At 62.0% G+C, this 17,660-nt stretch overlaps 2 protein-coding genes across 3 annotated transcripts; one reads left to right on the forward strand and one right to left on the reverse strand.

Annotated features, from left to right (window-relative positions):
• The first annotated feature begins 1,648 nt into the window (after positions 1–1,648).
• AMH (anti-Mullerian hormone) lies at positions 1,649–6,193 on the forward strand. 2 transcript variants are annotated; one of them, XM_086477597.1, is made up of 6 exons: positions 1,649–1,726; positions 1,778–2,252; positions 3,323–3,501; positions 4,621–4,744; positions 4,908–5,100; positions 5,278–6,193. In XM_086477597.1, exons 1-6 carry the CDS (start codon positions 1,649–1,651, stop codon positions 6,191–6,193), a joined length of 1,965 nt encoding a protein of 654 aa, XP_086333723.1. The 2 variants fall into 2 exon arrangements, with proteins under 2 accessions (XP_086333723.1, XP_086333722.1); XM_086477596.1 differs by having other exon boundaries at positions 1,649–2,252.
• Positions 6,194–8,140: 1,947 nt separating this feature from the next.
• JSRP1 (junctional sarcoplasmic reticulum protein 1) lies at positions 8,141–10,061 on the reverse strand. Its single transcript, XM_086477695.1, has 5 exons — positions 9,950–10,061; positions 9,243–9,395; positions 9,103–9,159; positions 8,805–8,956; positions 8,141–8,656 (listed from the first exon to the last, which is right to left on the reverse strand). Exons 1-5 carry the CDS (start codon positions 10,044–10,046, stop codon positions 8,141–8,143), a joined length of 975 nt encoding a protein of 324 aa, XP_086333821.1. The 5' UTR covers positions 10,047–10,061.
• Positions 10,062–17,660: the final 7,599 nt, after the last annotated feature.

A 17,660-nucleotide genomic window follows, 5' to 3' on the forward strand; every position in this document is an offset into this window, starting at 1 on the left:
GTTCAGACGGGCTCGTCCTTCCCCGGAGCGCAGCTGCCTCCCTCCTGCCCGCTGCTCACCAACGGCTTCACAAGCCGAGGGCCGGTGCTCTCGCCTGTGGCAGGGACCTCTGGGCACGTTCAGTCGAAAGAAATGCCCAAAGCTGCAGTGATATAGTCCTTAGCTTGTTAGTAGAGTTCATTAAGTGCTGTCTGTCTTCTGAAGCACCTGCTGTCATCGATGATTTTTACTGTATTTAAACTTCCCGTAGCAGACCAGTTTGCAAGCTTGGAGTTCTCTGTGGTTTTATTCATCCTAAATGTTTCCTTCAGACAACCATTTGGTTCCCTTTAAAAAGTGGAAGTTCTGAGATTTCTCCTCTCTGTCCTTTCCAGGATTCATTTCACTGAACCGAGGCGTCTCGGCACGGGGTGCTGGGTGCTCCGTGGGTGAAGGCAGCGCTGGGGCCGGGCTGCCCGGGCCGGGCTGCCCGACCCAGGCTGGCTCTTGGCCACCGCCTGGCGCGTTCCGTGGGCCACGGGGGGGGCGGTGCTCGCCGCAGCCCTGCAGCCTCGTGCCCCTTAGAAGGAGGAACCAAAGTCTTCACCTCTTCTGCTGGGCTGCCGTGGGGCCCACCCAGCGCATGTCCAGCCCTCGGTGGCTTTACCACCGCGCTGGAAGTGTCCCCTTTGCCAGGAGCGTGTCCTTTGTCACAGCTCCTGCGGAAGAGTCGGCCGCCTTCCCTGGCCCTTTGTCCCTCTTTGTCCCTCTCCGGTTTGGGGGCGCAGCCCCTTTATGACGCGCTGCAGCCAGATCCTGAGCTCCGAACTGCAAAGTCTTGGAGGCCCAAAGAAGGGTCTGAGCGTGCGCTGGAACTTTTTTTGTGGGTACATTTCCTCCTGCCCTCCGTTGCCAAAAAAAAAACGGAGATACCTTGGGTGGGGGGGAGGTTTCTCTGGGGTGGATTAGGTAGGTGGCATTGGTAGGTGCGAGTGTTAGTGGGTATTGGCGTCTCATCGAGGGAAAACCCCTCATACGTGTGATGTGAGACTTCCTAAGTCAACTCTTCCATGTTCGAAGTCATCAGGCTGCTGCTGCACCCTGTGAGATTCTCCTGCCCAGGCTCAAGCACCCCAGAGCTCACGAGATGGGTTAAGAGCTTCTGCAGGGCGGCCCCTCCAAACTGCAGCGTACGAGGTACCAGCCGAGGGGGAGGATTTCCATACATTTATTTAGGATCTGCCCATTATCTGTCTCAATCCCTCTCCTCCCAGTCTGGCTAATTCTTCCCTCCTGGTGTTTCAGCGCTAATGGGAATAGTACGTGCTGGTCCCCATGAAGATCCGAGTCTAGACGTCCATCCTCCTCTAGAAAACATCTGAAGTCAAGGACGCACGGCCCTACGAGCAAGGGAAACAGCTTTAATTTTTGTACGTTTCCAATACTAGATGCAAACCCAAAAATAGAACAAAAAACTTTCTTTTGAAACATCCCTCCCTCCTCTCCAGCACGACAGCCTTTGAGTTTCTCAAGGGAGGTGTGTTGTGCGTTGTCAACTCAAGGCCACCGGTTTTTAAAAGGCAGGCGCCGTCCTCCCCTTCTGCCCCGGTGTTTTGAGATGCTCGTGAGCGGCTCGAACGACCGCGTTGGGAGTAGCTGAAGTGGCAACATGAAGGCTGCTCTCAGGGTGCTCTTGCCGTGCCTGGCGCTGCTGCTCCCCTCTGCAGCACTTCCAAGCAAGGGGAGGGCAGGGGAAAGGATTTCCCCGATTAACCGGCTGGAGCTGAGCCCGCCAGAGGAGCTGGGGCTTGAAGCAGAGGGGAGAAAGAGAGAAAACACAAGTTTACAGGAAAGGGTGAGACCCAGCTCGGCGGCAAGATCAAGGGTGACCGCTGCTGCTCGCCTCTTCCCTAAGGCTGGCCCAGGAGCAAACTGCCTCCTGGGGGTGGCTGAGGATGGGGGCATCGGCTGGTCCAGCTCCAGCCTGCACCCGTGGCCACTCGGGGGGCTGGAGGGGCCCGTGTGCCGGGTGAAAATGGACCAGGATGGGCCGACCTCGAGGCACCTGGAAGTTGTGGGTGTTCTCACCCACTATGAAAGCAGCTTCATCAAGCTGTTGAGACAACGCACGAGCTGGGACGAAAGCTATCTGGAGACCTTCGGGCTCTGCCCGGCCGGGGAGGCGGGTGCTGCTCTCCATCCCCTGAAGCACATCCACGCTCACGTGGTGGAGCCGGGGCAGGATCGCTTCCTCGTGCTGCATCTGGAAGAAGGTGGGTGAGAAAATCCCCACGCCAAGGCTGAGCGGAGCGGGGGCGAGCGCAGGACTCGGGGAGGCCGATGCTGTTTGCTGGCCTTAGATCAGAGAATTAAAGACAGAATTAAGCGTGTGGGGTTGGGTTCCTTTTAAAGTTAGCAAAGCAATACAGTAAAATGTGTTTCTGGGTACATTTTTAAGAAGCTTTCATAGGGGTGACAGCTGGCGTGCAATGGGGTGCCTTGTCCCTGCCTGCGACTAACGCTCAGGCGCCGCAGTCTCGGTGGCTTCTGCTCTGCTGTCAAGATTACAAGCGTTTCCCACTTTCTTGCCATAAGGACGCGGGTTAGGACCGTGTCCCAGCTCTGACCGGGAAAAGGGAGGAGAGGGTGGGACGAGCGGACCTGGCTGGTCCTGCCGTGGCGCAACCCCGGCTGCTCGCCGTCGGCTGCAGCATGGGCCGCGCTCTCGTGCTCGGTGCTGCCGAGGAGCCCCGGGTCCTGGGCTTGCTTGGGTGGCTTCAGCCTCATGCAAAAGCCGGCAACGTGCACTCCTCTGCCTTGTCTCTGTGGTAAGTGCTGTGCTTGAGGGGGAGCAAAACCCTCGGCTTTAATCCGGCCTCCCACGCAGCAAGAGGGTCATGGGTGTTTCTCTTGTCTTGAAATCTCTTCCTCCCCTCCTGGATTTCGGATTTGCAGCTGAAGTCACCAGTGCCGGGCAGCTGGGGAAGTGGCTGTTCCCCAGGCAGTGCTGCTGGCTGCGATGCGATGGCCACGGTGTCCCCCAGCCGCCGGAGGAGCTGCCACGGGAAGATTTCCACAGGGATCTGTCCATGAAAATTTGCTCTGGGAGCGAGGCAGCCCCCTGCTTGCCAGGGCTGCGGGGTTTGCCCTGCTGACCCCCTCCCTGAAACCGGGGAAGGGGATGTGCCGTGTCCCTCCACCCTGTCAGCTCCCACCCCAGATGCTCCAGCCACTGCGTGGGACCAGTGCTTGGCCCCGAAGCCCCTTCCCCACCCATCGCCCTCCCCGGGAGCCCCGCGGCTGCTGGAGGGGCGATTCAGCCCCTCTGCCTTCTCCTTTCCAGTGAAGTGGGAAGCCCAGGCGAAGCTGTGGTTCAAGCTGGTTTTCCAGGCGGAGGTGGGCCGCTCGCTGGGAGAGCTGCGGGTCGCCCTGCTGCTCTTCTACCTGGGCAGCCAAGCGGGGCCGGGCACCAGGCGCCCAGGGGAGCTGCTGGCCACCGGCACCGGGCTGCTGCGGGAGCAGGTGGGTGGCCACAGCCGGGGGGGGTGGGGGGGGGTGGTCCTGGGTGCAGGGAAGGTGGGAGGGGGATGTCTTGGCTCTGCTGGCCCAGTCCCTGTGCCACCCCTTCCCAGCACCTTTCCCACCCCTTTCCCAGCACCTTTCCCACCCCCTCCCAGCACCTTTCCTACCCTCTCCCAACACATTTCCTACCCTCTCCCAACACATTTCCTACCCCCCCTCCCAGCACCTTTCCTACCCCCTCCCAACACCTTTCCTACCCCCTCCCAGCACCCTTCCCACCCCCTCCCAGCCCCTTTCCCACCCCCTTCCCAGCACCCTTCCCACCCCCTCCCAGCCCCTTTCCCACCCCCTCCCAGCACCCTTCCCACCCCCTCCCAGCACCTTTCCCACCCCTTTCCCAGCACCTTTCCTGCCCCTTTCCCAGCACCTTTCCCACCCCCTCCCAGCACCTTTCCTACCCCCTCCCAGTCTCTTTCCCACCCTCTCCCAGCACCTTTCCACCCCCCAGTCCCTTTCCTACCCCCTCCCAACACCTTTCCCACCCCCTCCCAGTCCCTTTCCCATCCCCTCCAAGTCCCTTTCCTACCCCCTCCAAGTCCCTTTCCTACCCCCTCCCAATACCTTTCCTACCCCCTCCCAGCACCCTTCCCACCCCCTCCCAGACCCTTCCCACCCCCTTCCCAGCACCCTTCCCACCCCCTCCCAGCCCCTTTCCCACCCCCTCCCAGCCCCTTTCCCACCCCCTCCCAGCCCCTTTCCCACCCCCTCCCAGTCCCTCTGCCCTGCCGCACCCTCCCGCCGGGCCGGGCCTGAAGATGGTGCTGTTGCCCCATCCCCAGCTCCCGGTCGGGCCCGGGGTACCGGCGCGTTGGGGGGTCCCGGCTCCCCACCCGCCCCGGGGCTCTCCGGGGGTCCCCCGGGCCTCCCTGCACCCCACGGCTCCCGGGGCAGCTCTGGGGCCGGGTGGCGAACCCCCCCCCCCCCCCCGCCCGCCCTGCTCCCGGTGGTCCCTGGGCCACTGCGGACCGGGCGACCGGGAGCCCGCAGGGACCCCAGCGGGGGGCTCCTGGGGGTGCCCCCTCACCCCGCCACGCCTCACCCACGTCCTCGGGGCTCCAGAGCCTCTGCCTCGCCATGGACACCCGGTACCTGGTCCTGGGAGCCGCCGCGGCCTCCGTCGCCCGCACCAGCGAGCAGCTCAGCTTCGAGGCTTCCCTGGCCTTCAGGCGTCGTGCAGAGGGAGGTAGGGTCACCGGGAGCCCCCATGGCCGGGCCGGTGGTGCCCGTGTCCTCTGTGTCCTCGCTTGGGCATTTGGGAGCCCCTGAAGCCTGTCGGTAGCGAGGGGCTGCGGGGACGCGTGGGAGACCCCAAAGCACCGTCCCCACTGCTCCTCTCCCCCCCCCAGGTGCCCCCCTACCCCCCACGGAGGCCCAGCAGCTCCTTTTCGGCTCCGATGACAAGTGTTTCACCAGGATGACCCCCGTGCTGCTCCTGCTGGCCAAGTCACGGCAGGAGGAGGAGGACGAGGTGGCTTTGGCCCCTTCTTCCTACCTCTCTGCCGACGGCGTGGTGGACATGGCTCCGTACCCGCAGCTCAGGTCCGTGGCCCTCACCACAGCCATGGAAAAACACGGAGGCTGGGAGCCAGTGGGGGGGAAAGGGTCATCTCCAGCCCCTCTGCCGAGGGACTGCGGTGGGAGGATGTAGGGCAGGGGCTGGTGGGACCCCCCGGGGAACAAGGGGACCTTGTGACCCTCCCTGTGTTCTCCTCACAGCCCACCCCAGGCTGGGACCGAGGAGCTGCCATCCCCCACCACCCCGAGCCAAGCCAACACTTCATCCCTGATGCCCGGCGGCAGCAACCAGTTCCTGGGTGCCCTGACCCAGTTCATCCGCCGGGTCCTGAGCCCCTCCAGCGAGCCGCCCACCCAGCCCAGCTCCCACCACTGGCTGGACTTCCAGGTGATGGAGACTCTCCCTCACCAGCTGCTCAACCTGTCGGAGGAGGCAGCGCTGGAGCGTCTGGTGCAGTCGGAGGAGCCCTCGGTGCTGCTTTTCCCCCAGGACAGCGGAGCCGTGCTGGAGCAGCACTTGGGGGACTGGCAGCCAGACGGGACCGTGCTGCAGCTGCTGATGGGCAAGCTGCAGGCGGTGATCCAGGAGCTGAGGGACATCCCGTCTTTCCAAGCCAACACGGGGCTTTTCCAGCATCTCCTGAGCTTCTGCTACTACCCGCCGGGGCCGGGTGAGGGTCAAGCCGGCGAGCGGCCGCCCGGCTCCGGGAAGCTGCACGCTCTGCTGCTGCTGAAGGCGCTGCAGACGGTGCGGGCGCGTTGGCAGGAGCGGAGGAAGGTGCTGCGGCAGAACCGCAGCGCGCGGCACCAGGCCCACTGCCGCCTGCAGGAGCTGACCATCGACCTGCACGACCGCAAGTTCATCATCATGCCCACCGTCTACGCGGCCAACAACTGCGAGGGTCCCTGCAAGCTGCCCCTCTCCACCCGCGTCCCCAGCTACTACTCGCACACGGTGCTGCTGCTGGGCATGCAGGAGCGGGGCTCGCCCCTCCAGCGGGCTCCTTGCTGCGTCCCCGTCCGCTACTCGGACCAGCTCATCATCAGCCTTTCCACGGAGGGGCTGGAGGTCCGCAAGTTCCCCAACATGGTGGCAGAGGAGTGTGGCTGTCGGTAGAGGCACCCGCCTGCTTCCCCGCTTGCCCTCATCCTGTCTCTCCCCTCACAGTTTTCCCCCCGCAGCTTGGGAGCTGGTGCTACTTGAGACGGGAGCTCCCCGCGTGCCCTTTCCCCACGGTTTGGCTCGTCAGCATCGCTCTGCTTCTGGGTTCAGCTGAAGCCGTGCTGGTCCCTGGGGGCTGCTCTGCAGCCCGGTGTTTCCCCACACCCCCTCCCGATGCCAGGGATGCCCGAGGTGCCCGTGGGGCTGTGCTGCAGCGTGGCTCTGATCCCACGGTGGGGTTTGGGCTGGATACGGGCACCACGAGGCCATCGCAGGAGGGCAAGGCTTGGCAGAACCAGCCAGGACCACGCTTATTTATCCCTTGCCTTCTGTTCCTGTAGCAGCTGGGCAGGGAGGTTGTTGCTCCCTCTGAGCCCACCCCCCCCAACTCATAGCATCCTCTGGCTGTTTCCCAGCCCATGGCCGTCACTAAGACCCCGCTGGCCGCACAGCTCCACCTGCAAAAGCAGAACAAGAGGCAAAATCCCCTCGCAGGGACCAGCCCTCATCTGGGGACCCGTCCCCGTGTGAGCCAGGGGCCATGAAGAGCCGCTGGCAGTGGCTTGGGGCTCCCTGCCGGGTCCCGACTGCATCGCCCTGTGCTGACCCCGCTCCTGGGATGCTGCCAGAGCCGGGGGGGTGAGGAGAGGGAGGGCTGAGCGAGGGGAGCGATCCCGTTACACCTCCGGGGCCGCTCACACCATTAATAGGAGCGGGTGCAAACGGCTGCCAAAGCACCTGCTCCGTGTCCCCACCAGCATCACCATGGAGAGGCCGGCTGCACCCAGATCATCTTCCCAGCTAAGCCCAACCCTCAGCGAGACCCACCGGGGCTGCCACAGGGTCCAAACCCCTGGAAAGCAGCTCCTGGGCTCGTCCTGGCTGCAGCCCCCCCCCCGGGCTGGGATCAGCCCTTGGGCTTTGCAGTGTCCCCACGGGGCTGGTGGGGACATGGCCGGAGGCTGGCACACACTGGCCCCGTCCCGCAGCCCATGCAGGGACCTGGGTTAGCCCCGAGCCCCTGTGCATCGGGGATGGGGGTGCACAGAAAACACACAAACATAACCAGGGACAAGATTTTTTTTCTTGCCTTTTTTTTTTTTTTTAAAAACATTCAATTTAACACCTTATTAAAAATGAAAATAGTTTATTTTAACTTCTACTGATTTAGCAAATACTTAAACCTGCTGTGGGTTGGGGCTGTGAACGTCTCTTGTAGTTGCTACAGCGCTGCATGATATTGCACTTGTGTTTCATTCCTAAAAGCGACTCGGTGAAGGCAAGGCCCGAAGGGATCCCCGGGTGATGGGCTCTCCAGCCCGGTTTTGTTACCAGCAAGCTTCGCATCCCCCTGCAGCGATGGCACCGGGGTCTGGTGAGGTCGGGGTGGTCGTTGCCCTGACGTCCCTCTGAGGACGGCTGCAGCTCGGCTTCGTTAACCCAGAATCCACTTCTCTCTTGATTTGCTTTGAATAAAACCATTAACTGTATTGAAGAGCTACGCAGTCTGGAGACAAACTTTGTTCACTGGGATCCTCATGCCCACTGCGCCGCCCCGATGCCTTGGGGACCACGAGTGAAAATGAACTGCAGGAGAGATTTGGGGTGGGGATGGAGAAACAGCGCGAAGCCCAGATGAAGGGAAGCTCCTTCCCCCGGTCCTTTCGGGTTGCCTTTGTGCATCTAATCCAGGGAGGGGGCCCCAAAGTCCCCGGGGAGGCTCCTGCCAGGCTCCAGGGCTGCTCTGCTGCTGCTCGGAGATCCTGGAGCGCTGCCCGCGCTGCCGGCCCGGGGATGTCTCTGGAGAGCGGGCAGGGAGCGGCAGGGTGCCCTTGCCGGGGGCGGTGGTGGGGTTGGGCCCCCCTGGATTCAGCATCATCGAGCCCCTTGGTCGCCCCAGCCTCAGTCGCGCCTCTTGCCCTCCCTGGGCCTGGCAGTGTCGTCCTTCCCCGGGGGGGCCGCCGGCTCCCAGGGCTTCCTGCCCTTCTGCTGCCGCCAGTCCCGCTTCGGGCTCTCCCCACCACCGTCAGCCCTGCCGGGACGGCCCTTCCACCCCTCCTTCCTGGGCTCGTCCCGCTCCCGCCGGCTCTCCTTCCCCTCCCGGCCCCGCTTCTTCTGGGGCTGCTGCTCCGGCTCCCGGGGGGCCCTGGGGGCTCTGCTGGGCTTGTCCCCCAGCGCCCTGTCCTTGGCTCGTGCCTCCCTCCGGCTGCTCCGCTCCGCCTGGGTGGCACGGCCCTCCCGCACCTTCTCCTCCTTCTTCTCCTCCTTCTTCTTCTCCTCCTTCTTCTCCAGCTTCTTCTCACGGCTCTTCTTCACCTCCTTCACGGCTGGTGGCACCTCGGGGACATCTTCAGGCTCTTCGTCCTCGTCCTCTGGTGCCGAGCGGCCAAACCACTTCTTGAAGATCCAGGGCTCTGCCTGGGGGGGGGATGGAGGGGACCAGGTGCTGGTGATACAGCCCAAGGGACCGGGATCCCTCTCCATCCCTGCCCCCAGGGATGAGATCCACCCCCGTCACAGGAGGTGCCCTGAGGATGCTGTTTCTCCCCCCACCCCGGACCCATACCAGGTTGCTGTCAGCTTCGCTGTCGTCATCATCATCATCATCGTCGTCACCATCATCCTCCTGCAACACGCTGCTCTCCGGCTGGGCAGGCGGGGCAGTCACCACCTCTTGGACCTCCTCCTCCTTGGCACTGACCACCTCTGCGGGAGGAGAGGGACAGGCCGCTATCAGCAGGGGACGAGGCTGTTCGGCTGTGATGTCCCAGACACGGGGTCCCAGGGCCACCCCACCCAGTGGCCCCATCTCAGGTTGGATGTGGGGGATCGGGGCAGCCTGGAGCAACCGAACCCACCGTGAAGGGGAGGCGGCGGAGGGTCCTGCCTGCCGCGGCTGACTCCCTCCCTGGAGCATGGCGCTGGAAGAGAGGAGGGGAGGGGAGGCAGGAGGTGGCAGCAGGGTCTGGCCACCCTGTCCCCCTCCATCCGGCTCCTGGCTCACCTTGGAGCACCTGGAAGGTGACACTGAGCAGGGCGACGACGGAGGCCACCACGATGCACTTGTTGAGGGTGAGCCCTTCCCAGAGGAGCGGCTCCTCCGCGGGGTCCAGGCTGGGGGGCTCCACCTTGCTCTGTACAGGGAGGCTCTTGGGGACTGGGGAACCCCAAGAGAAACAGCATTACTGGGGGAGCTGGGAAGTGGCAAAGGGGTCTGAGCCGGACGGGTGGGAAGGGCTCTCAACGTCCTCCTGCACAGCCCATCCAGGGCAGGGGCAGGGGCAGGAGGTGCCTGCCCTGCTACCAGCAGCAGAGGAAGGTGTTCGTAGTGCCGGAGCGGGGAAAAGAGTGTTGTGGGGGCTGAGGTGGGGTCTTTGGGCCACCACGGCGTTATAGCAACCTGGGGCTCAAGCAGGGAAAACCTCTGCCTGTGCTTTGCTGCTTCGCCCTGCTCCAGCAGCAGATCTGAGCAGGGTGGAGAGGAAGAGGAGGAGGAGGAGGGGGAGGAGGAGCGGAATTTGGCGGGTGGATGAGACGCCCCATCTCCATGTCGCTGAGCTCCCAGGGGACTGTGGAGAGCAGAGCTCATCCCATCACTACCCCGTGGCCAGGCGGTGCCTTCCGGGCTGGCCGGTGATGGAGGACACGGTCTATGCCTCTGGGGCCAGGCTGGCCATTTTGGGGCAGAGAAAGGCTTTCCTGCACGCCTACCTGGAGGCCCGGTAGCGCTGCCTTTGGCTCCCACCTTCTCCACCCGCTTCTTCTCCGCCGCTTTCTTGTCCACGCCGAGCGGCGCTGGCTCTGGCATGCTCAGCTCAGGCTCGTCCGGATCCTGCTCAGAGACGCCAAGCCGGGTCCTGGCCTCCTCTAGCCCCTGCGGGGAGGGCCGCGAGCGTGGCTGGGGGTGTAAGAGCATCGCATGGCCCCGTGCGGAAAGCAAGCAGGGTGGCTGGGCAGGATGGGGGGCACGGTGCACATCCGTGCTCCCTCCTGGAACAAGGGGTGCTCAGCGCACCCGTGGAAGGGTCCCTGTGCTCCACAGCCCGTGCTCACGCTGCCAAAGTCCCCCCGGGGCTGAGCCCATGCTGCCGCCGGCCCCGAGTGGTGCCAACCAGGCTCCTGGAGCACCTAACCCCAGTGAGTGTGTTTGCATTTCAGCCTTAAGAACCCTTTGGGTGTCTGGTTTTTTGGTTGCTGAGATGGATTTAGCCACTAGCTGGCTCCGTGCTGCAGAGCAGGCGCCGGGGTGCGGCCCCAGTGCACACGGGTGGGCTGGCGGCTGCTGACCCCAGCGCTGCGCTTGAGCAAACCCACCCTGGAGTGGCCCTCGGGGCTGGATTTGGCGTCAGCCTGGACAAGGATGATGGATGCATCCACTGAGGGCAGCGGGTCGGATCCAGGGCACGTTCACCAGCCGGGTCCGTGTGCCGGGAGGGGATGGAGCACACGAGGCATTGGGGTCTGGGCTCGGTGCTGCTGGGGACGGGGGGTTTGGTGGCCGGGCTGGCCGCTGGCTTGTGCCACGAGGGAGAGCTGCCCACCGGCACGGCTCAGTGACAGCGACAGCTGAAGGACGTGGCCTTTGGCTCTCCCAGGACGGACACGCCGCAACACCCTGCAGAGCCCTCCTGGGCTGAATGCTGCTGCAGGGCAGCCCCCCCTCAGCCCCCCGCCCTGGCACAGGGAGCCCCCCCGGCCGCCCCCCAGCCCCGGGATGCTGCACACTTACATGGGCTCTACCGCTCTCCCCGTCGCTGCTCACCGGCACGTCGGCATCTGTTGAAGACAAGCACAGCACAGCTCATGATGTGGTGAATTCGGGGAGGTGGGAATCACCAGGGGCTGGGGGGCGTGTGGAATTCCCGCTGCCACCCTGCTGGCCCACAGAGCGGGGACATCACGGCCACGTTCCCCCCGTTAGCGCAGCCGGGTCACCCGTGGAGAGGGGTTTCAGGAGACAGGCAAAAAGGTCCCCAGCCATCGTGGCAGCAGCTGGCAAGGTCGGGGTGTAAGAGCAGCACCGTGCAGGTGTAGGGCTGCTGAGCCCCAAAACGTCACCATCCTGGATATCCCCAGGGAGCTGCAGCCGAAGGGGAACGGTGACCTCCCTGCCAAAGCGCACGGGGGGGCGAATAGCCCAGCGTGTGCACGGACACCCTGCAAACACGTGGCTGGAAGGCTGCTCAGGCTGTAGCCTAGACAACAGGACAAGCTCTGGGTACCATGGAGCAACCAGACCTCAAACAAGACCTCAAGCCACCTGAGAGGACCGTGAAGCTCAGGGATGACTCTCGGGGATTTTCCCAGATGCAAAGTGGAAAAGAAAACCAGAGGGTCCCCAGGGCTCTGCAGCGGTTTGAGGCAACGAAGGGCTGGGGAGTGTGCCGGGCTCCTCGGGGGTTTCTCTGCCTTTGGGTCTGGGGTGAGCTATGGCGGGGGTGAGGATGCACTGACAAGGTCCCGACACCAGGCAGCCTCAGCCCTCTCAGCACCTCTGAGCGCAGCCCTCACTCTGCTGGGATCTGGGTGCCACATCCTTGCAAGCCCCCACCAGAAGGAGGAATTTTTGCCCTCTTTGAGACAGATTTAGTTGATTTTCCCCCAGTGGAAGAGTGAATGCTGAGAAAAAAATACCAGTTCCCAGGATGAAATCTGAGACACGATATTGGAAGCAAAACAAATAGATAAGAGGAAACCTTTTGGCTGGGGAACCGTGGCCTGAAAAGTCTTTGCTTTCAAGAGGAAATCAAAAAAAAAGTCTTCGGTTTTGTTTTAGTGATGGTGAGTCTGGTCCTTTGTCTGCTGGGAAGCGAAGGAGCTGCCCCAGGACTTTTGCGTTGGGTAGGGAGGCTCCCAGCCCCAAATAAAGCACAGAGATGGAGAATTTTTCCTTAAAAGAGTTTTTCCCCCAAGTGCTCGTGGTGTTTTTGAGCTACGCAGCTATTCACAGTTTTTTTGAGCGAAGATGAACACGAGGAAGATGGAGGCACAAGCCTCTGTTCATCTTCACCCTGGCCACAGCCAATGTCCCTGCGGGGTCGGTGCCAGGCAGGTGCCCCTCGATGCCCGAGAACACCCCGTGATTTCATGTCACCGCAAAGAGCCATGTCCGCCAGGCTGAGCCCTCTCCTGCAGGGACTCAAGTGCCACAGCACTGGCACAGCCACGGCTGACACCTCCTGGCCACCAGCTCGTGGTAAGGACAAGGTACCTCTTCTCCCGTCCTTCCTCGTCTGCCTCTGAGCACTCCCCACCCGCCCAGGCAGCTCGTCGGTGCCCTTGGGGCATCCCAAATCTGTCTCCAATACCTCATGGGGACCTGCTGCCGTGCCACTTCGAGGGACTCTCACTAAACCCAGCGGGATAAAACAAACACCCCGCGGGCAGCGGGCAGCAGCGCCGGCACTGGGCGGCAGCGCCCCACAGCACACCCCCGTCCCACCACATCCTCCCTGCGGCCCCCAGTCCTTGGCTGAGCTCAGCTCCCTGGCGCAGGGTGCCGGGCGGTTCCCACACCTCCCTTCCTTGGGCTTCGCCCAGACGGAGGAGCCCAAACCGCCTCCAGCCCCCGGGCGCGTTTCCAGGCTTTGCTGCGATGGCTGCGGGGCTTGGGGACAGCCCCGCTGCGCCCGGGCAGGCAGCCCGCCTCCCCCCGGCTCCAAGCGCCCCGTTAACTCGCTCCCAGAGCTGACCAGCTCCATGTCCAGGTCTGGTCCCCTCCGGGTGGGAGATGGGGGTCCATGGCCTGGCAGGAGGTGGACGCATTTCGGGGCTCTACAGCCCATGCGGGATCCTCCTCCCCAGCCAGGACAGGTCGTGTCACCTGCAGGAACGGGCTTCCCTGGGGATTGTTCCTACCAGACCAGCTCCAGCGCCGATGAACCAAGCACACAGCCACCGCCCAGGCCAAGCAGGGCAGGGATGGCCACTGAGGCCAGGGACAACCCTGCCCATGGTAGGGCTGGTCACCTACGGCCCCAGAGCCCAGCTCCAGCCCTTGGCTCCCACTGCTTCCTGCACAGGAGCCCTCCCGTACGACTGCTCGACCCTTCCATCCCCTCGCCGGCGCTGCCTGTGCTCCCGCTCCCTCGGACGCGCGCTCCGCCTGCCAGATCCCCTCTTAAATGCACAAATTTGCAGTCGCTCAATGAATAACCAGCTCCGCTCTCCTGCTGCTGTGACTTTTCCTTCACAAGCTCCTGAGGTTGCCTCTACCGCTGACTCACATCAAAGAAACTTCCAAAAATAGTCCCCTCGCCTGCTCTGCTCTCCCTGGGCACACTCGCACGGCAGCGCCGTGGCCCCCCCCACCCCGATCCACGGTCCCTCTGGATCCTGCGCTGCCTCCTGGGCTGTACCCGTGGGCTGCCCCACATCCAGCTGAAAGGGTTAAAAGCCACAGAAAGCCATACCTGGGGCTCGACCACCACCGCTGCCTTGCCTTGCCTCCAGCCCCCCGGCTGGCTCCGGCTCTCCAGGGTAATATACAGCAACAGCTGCCGACCGGTGCCGGAGCAAAATAGCACCCAATCACCAGGAGCCGGAGCACCCGCGCTTCAGCCCCAGAAAAGGCAGTTTAGCCCCCGGGCATCGAAAGCTGGGGCTGCCGCTAGCAAGGGGGGTGCAGGAGGATGCAGCTCTCAAGGGCACCTGGGACTTGGCTTGTCCCTCTGTGAACCCCCCTATCCTGGAGAGCACGGAGAGGGGAGAAGGGGCCGTTTGCTCCCCAAGCCGTGGGGTCTCTGAGCCAGCCGTGGGATGGACATGGGTGCTGGGGTGCAGAGAGGCAGCTCAGAAACCTGGTTAAGAAGGTGGTGCAGGAGAGCAGAGGAGCAATCCCGGGACTTAAGGCAAACCCGGTGACAACAGCTTTCTGCCAGCGTTTAGAGCAGGGTCCTTTGCCCTCCGACCCCTCCGATTTCCCCTCAGTACCTGTTGCCACAGCCAGGTCCCCAGCAGCCACAGCCACAGGCACCTCTTGGGGAGGTGGGGAGGGATGGGGCCCTCGCCGCAGCTTCCCGCTCATGGGAGGGAGGGGGGAGATGAAGCATCTCTCATTTGGGGAGCTGAAAAGGACCATCGGGCTCTGGCCCTGCCTGTGCAAGGTTACCCAGAGCCCCCAGCTCAGCATGGGCAGGTACAGCCTTGGGCAGAAGTGCCTGTCCCAGGGGACGTCTTGGAGGCTTTGAGGACATGTCTCTTATGGAGAGCCACTTCTGAAAGGCTCCAGGTTTTAAAAAAACCCTGAAACTGTGACATTTCACAGCTGCAGTATTGTCGTTTTCCTTTAGCTGAGGTGTGAAAGGTCTTTGATTGCAATATCTAACGGAGGAATAAACGGGGCACTGGCATCTTGGAGGGGACTGAACCTTTTCCCAGGGTCCAGACACTCAGTGAGACGGGGTCACAGTCCTGCTTTAGAACCGTGCAGCAGATGAACTCAGGAGCAGCCGTCTGCTTTCCAGGGCAGGGATTTCCCCTCTTTGGCAGAGACAGGACCGAGCACGCCGTGAACCTTGCTGCGCAATAACTAAGGTGCTGCAGAAGCTGAACGCAGATGGAGGAAGGGATGGAGCTGTAGACACAGCCCCCCCACGCCGTGCCAGGCCTGCGGGCACACACGCCGAGGGCAGTTTTCTCAGTTTCATTCCCGCTCCAGTAAGGTCAGGGCTGTTAACTGGCATGTTTGCTTCACAGGGACCTACTGAAAGCAGAAAATCATAAATGGGCCAAAAAAAATAATCTCCTCTTCTCCCAGTTATGTTTCCCATGGTGTTTGCAAGTTTGTGAGCTTGGTCCTGCCTCCTGTGGGAAAGCTGGGCCTCCCAGGAAAAAACTCGGGGGCTGAACGGGCAACGTCTGCACGCACAGAGCTCAGGCAAAGCGTCTTCCCTCTTCATCCCTGCGTGGGGCCACGGGATGAAGAGCTCTCCTCACCCTTTCCAGGACCTTTCAACACCCAGTTCCTGCAGCGGGGAGGGACCAGGAGGGTTTTTGCCTCCACATGTTTAGCTCGGAGCAGTTCCCTGCTGAGCTGCAAAGCCTCCATCTCCATCGGACTATTTATCCCGGGCAGAAGGAGCAAAGAGATTCCCAGAGGCAAATTCTTTCCTCATCCCTCAAACCCCCCCCCCCAAATCCTGGTTTTCCCTTGCCCTGAGACTGATAAAAGTGTCTCTGGGATGGGGTTAGATCAAAGAGGAGTAAACACGATCCGGCTGTGAGACCAGGCAGAGAGAAAGCCGCTGGTGGGAGAGCTCGGGAGGGCAATCAAGCAGCGTGATGGCCGGGGGCCCGGCTGCACACAGGCTGCTCTCCACGTCCAGGCTAAATATTGACTCTCTGGCCTTGGCTTGATAACACAAATCTGTCTTCTCTGACATCCCAGGCTGTCAGCTTGCCTCGGATTCACACGGGTGCGGCTCTGTCCGCAGTGCACCGGCTGCCCCCGAGGCTCTGCCGTGGCTTCGTGGTTTGTGGTCCAGGCGGACTGAGCTGTGCTGCAGCATCCCTTCGCTTCTATGGCAACGCTCATTTATCCTCCCACCAGGACATAATCTTCTTTCTCCCTGTCTTTAATAACTCACAGTTAAAAGGCAATCACAAAGATATAAAATTAGTCACTGATTATTTTCGGCACAGGTTAGTTCTGGGCATGAATTTTCCTTTTCTCCTCTCCCCGGAGCCCTGACTGCTATGGCAGCCCCAGCCTGAGTCCGTCTCCTCCTGCCACAGGTACAAGGGGAGGCAGATGCTCGAGCTGGTGGCACAATTGGGTTTCCAGCTGCCCCGGCGCTCAGCCCAAACCTCCTGGCTCACTGGGCTGGCTGCAGGTCTCTCCTCCACATTTCATCCCTGGCTCCACCAGACCTGCCCGCCCGGGTTCCCAAGGCCTGGGAATAGAAAACACCCTTCCAGCCCTTGAAGCGTTTATCCTCCAGCCCCTCACGTAGGCAGGGTTGGGCTCTTGACCTCATTTTAAAGACGGGAATTTGGATGTCGTCTGCTAAACCCAGGTCCCCTGGGCAAAGCACAGCGCTGTAGGTCGGTCCCTGCTCCAGCAAGAGCCCCGTCACCTCCACGCTGGCATCGTCCCTTTGCACAGCAGCGGGTGGCGGTGGGTGCCGGCTGATCCGGGGTGACACTGGGGAGTGCCCCCCCCCACTGCTGGCTGAGCCGCGACGCGCTGCCTGGCAGCTGTTGGCACCAAATACCTGCCGGAGACGCACGTGGCGCTCAGGCCAGGCGTTGCACGGGCTTGTTGTGGGTGCTTCGTGTCTCAGAGCCCTCCACCCTTCTCTCAGATGTGGTTGGAGGTTGCCACTGGCCTGAGATGCGATCAGTGGGGGAAGTGGGGCTGGTGGCTGGAAGAGAGGAGCACAGAAACTTGATTTCTCAGGGAAATCAGGTGAAAGAGCATCCCAATTCCTTGCACGATCAAAAACCTAAAGGCACAGGTGTCCCCATAGCAACCTGGCTACGTCCCAGCGCTGACACCAATATTCCGCTGACCCAAAATCCCTCTTTCTGTTGGCTCCAGCATACATCAGCTCTTCCCATCCTGAACGGTTGTGCAATGTCGGTGTGCTGAAACACAGCTGCTGCCTCCTTACCCCGAGGTAGCAACACATCAGCGTCAGCCAGGCAGATTATTTCTCCGCTTGATTGCAAGAACCACAGACCTTTACGAGCACACTGGCGTTATTAAGAAGCAAGTTATCGGGAAGTTACGGGAAGCAAAGAGCCGTCTTTGCCTTGTCTCCGCCAGCTGTGCTTCTCCTGTCAAATCACAATCTATCATGGGAGATTTTAGATACGTTGAGTGAGCAATCTCCTTGCGGAGGTGCAGCTAATTGAAAGCCCGGAGCATTTTGGAAGCTGGATGTTCCTGTGGCTTCACACCACCAGGCGTTGCAGTGGGGTTGGGTAGCGCTGCCTGTGTCGGAGGGAGCCAGAGAGAGACGGAGCATCCTCTGCACAAGCTGATACCCACAGCTGGTATCTGGATGGGCTTCGCTGCCCCAGTGAAGCTACCCCCTAGCTGGTCACAGCCCTGCTCCGTTCACCTACCGCAAAACATCTGACAGCAGAGAACTGCTGCAAGAACTCAGACTTGGGTCCTTCCTCGTAGCTTCAGTGATTTGGTCAGCCAGGAAAACATAGCTGAGGGCATCTTCTGCCTCCTCTGCTGGGGCGAGGGCTTGACACGGTGGGGAACTGGAGGGGGAGAAGACAGCAGCTCTGCGGGGCAGGTACCACCTCAGGCCAGACCCTGGTTTAATGAATCGCAGCTTGCAGCATCTTTGAGGACTTTCTTCTTCCTCTTACCCTGAGCTTTTAGCCATGGGTGAGCCTGGTGGGACGGCAAGCCAGAAACACTATGGATCTTTGTTTAAAGGCAAGGGGACATCCTGCCTATGGA

This window comes from Leptosomus discolor, chromosome 24, assembly GCF_034619465.1.
Source record: "Leptosomus discolor isolate bLepDis1 chromosome 24, bLepDis1.hap2, whole genome shotgun sequence".
Classification (NCBI taxonomy): domain Eukaryota; kingdom Metazoa; phylum Chordata; class Aves; order Leptosomiformes; family Leptosomidae; genus Leptosomus; species Leptosomus discolor.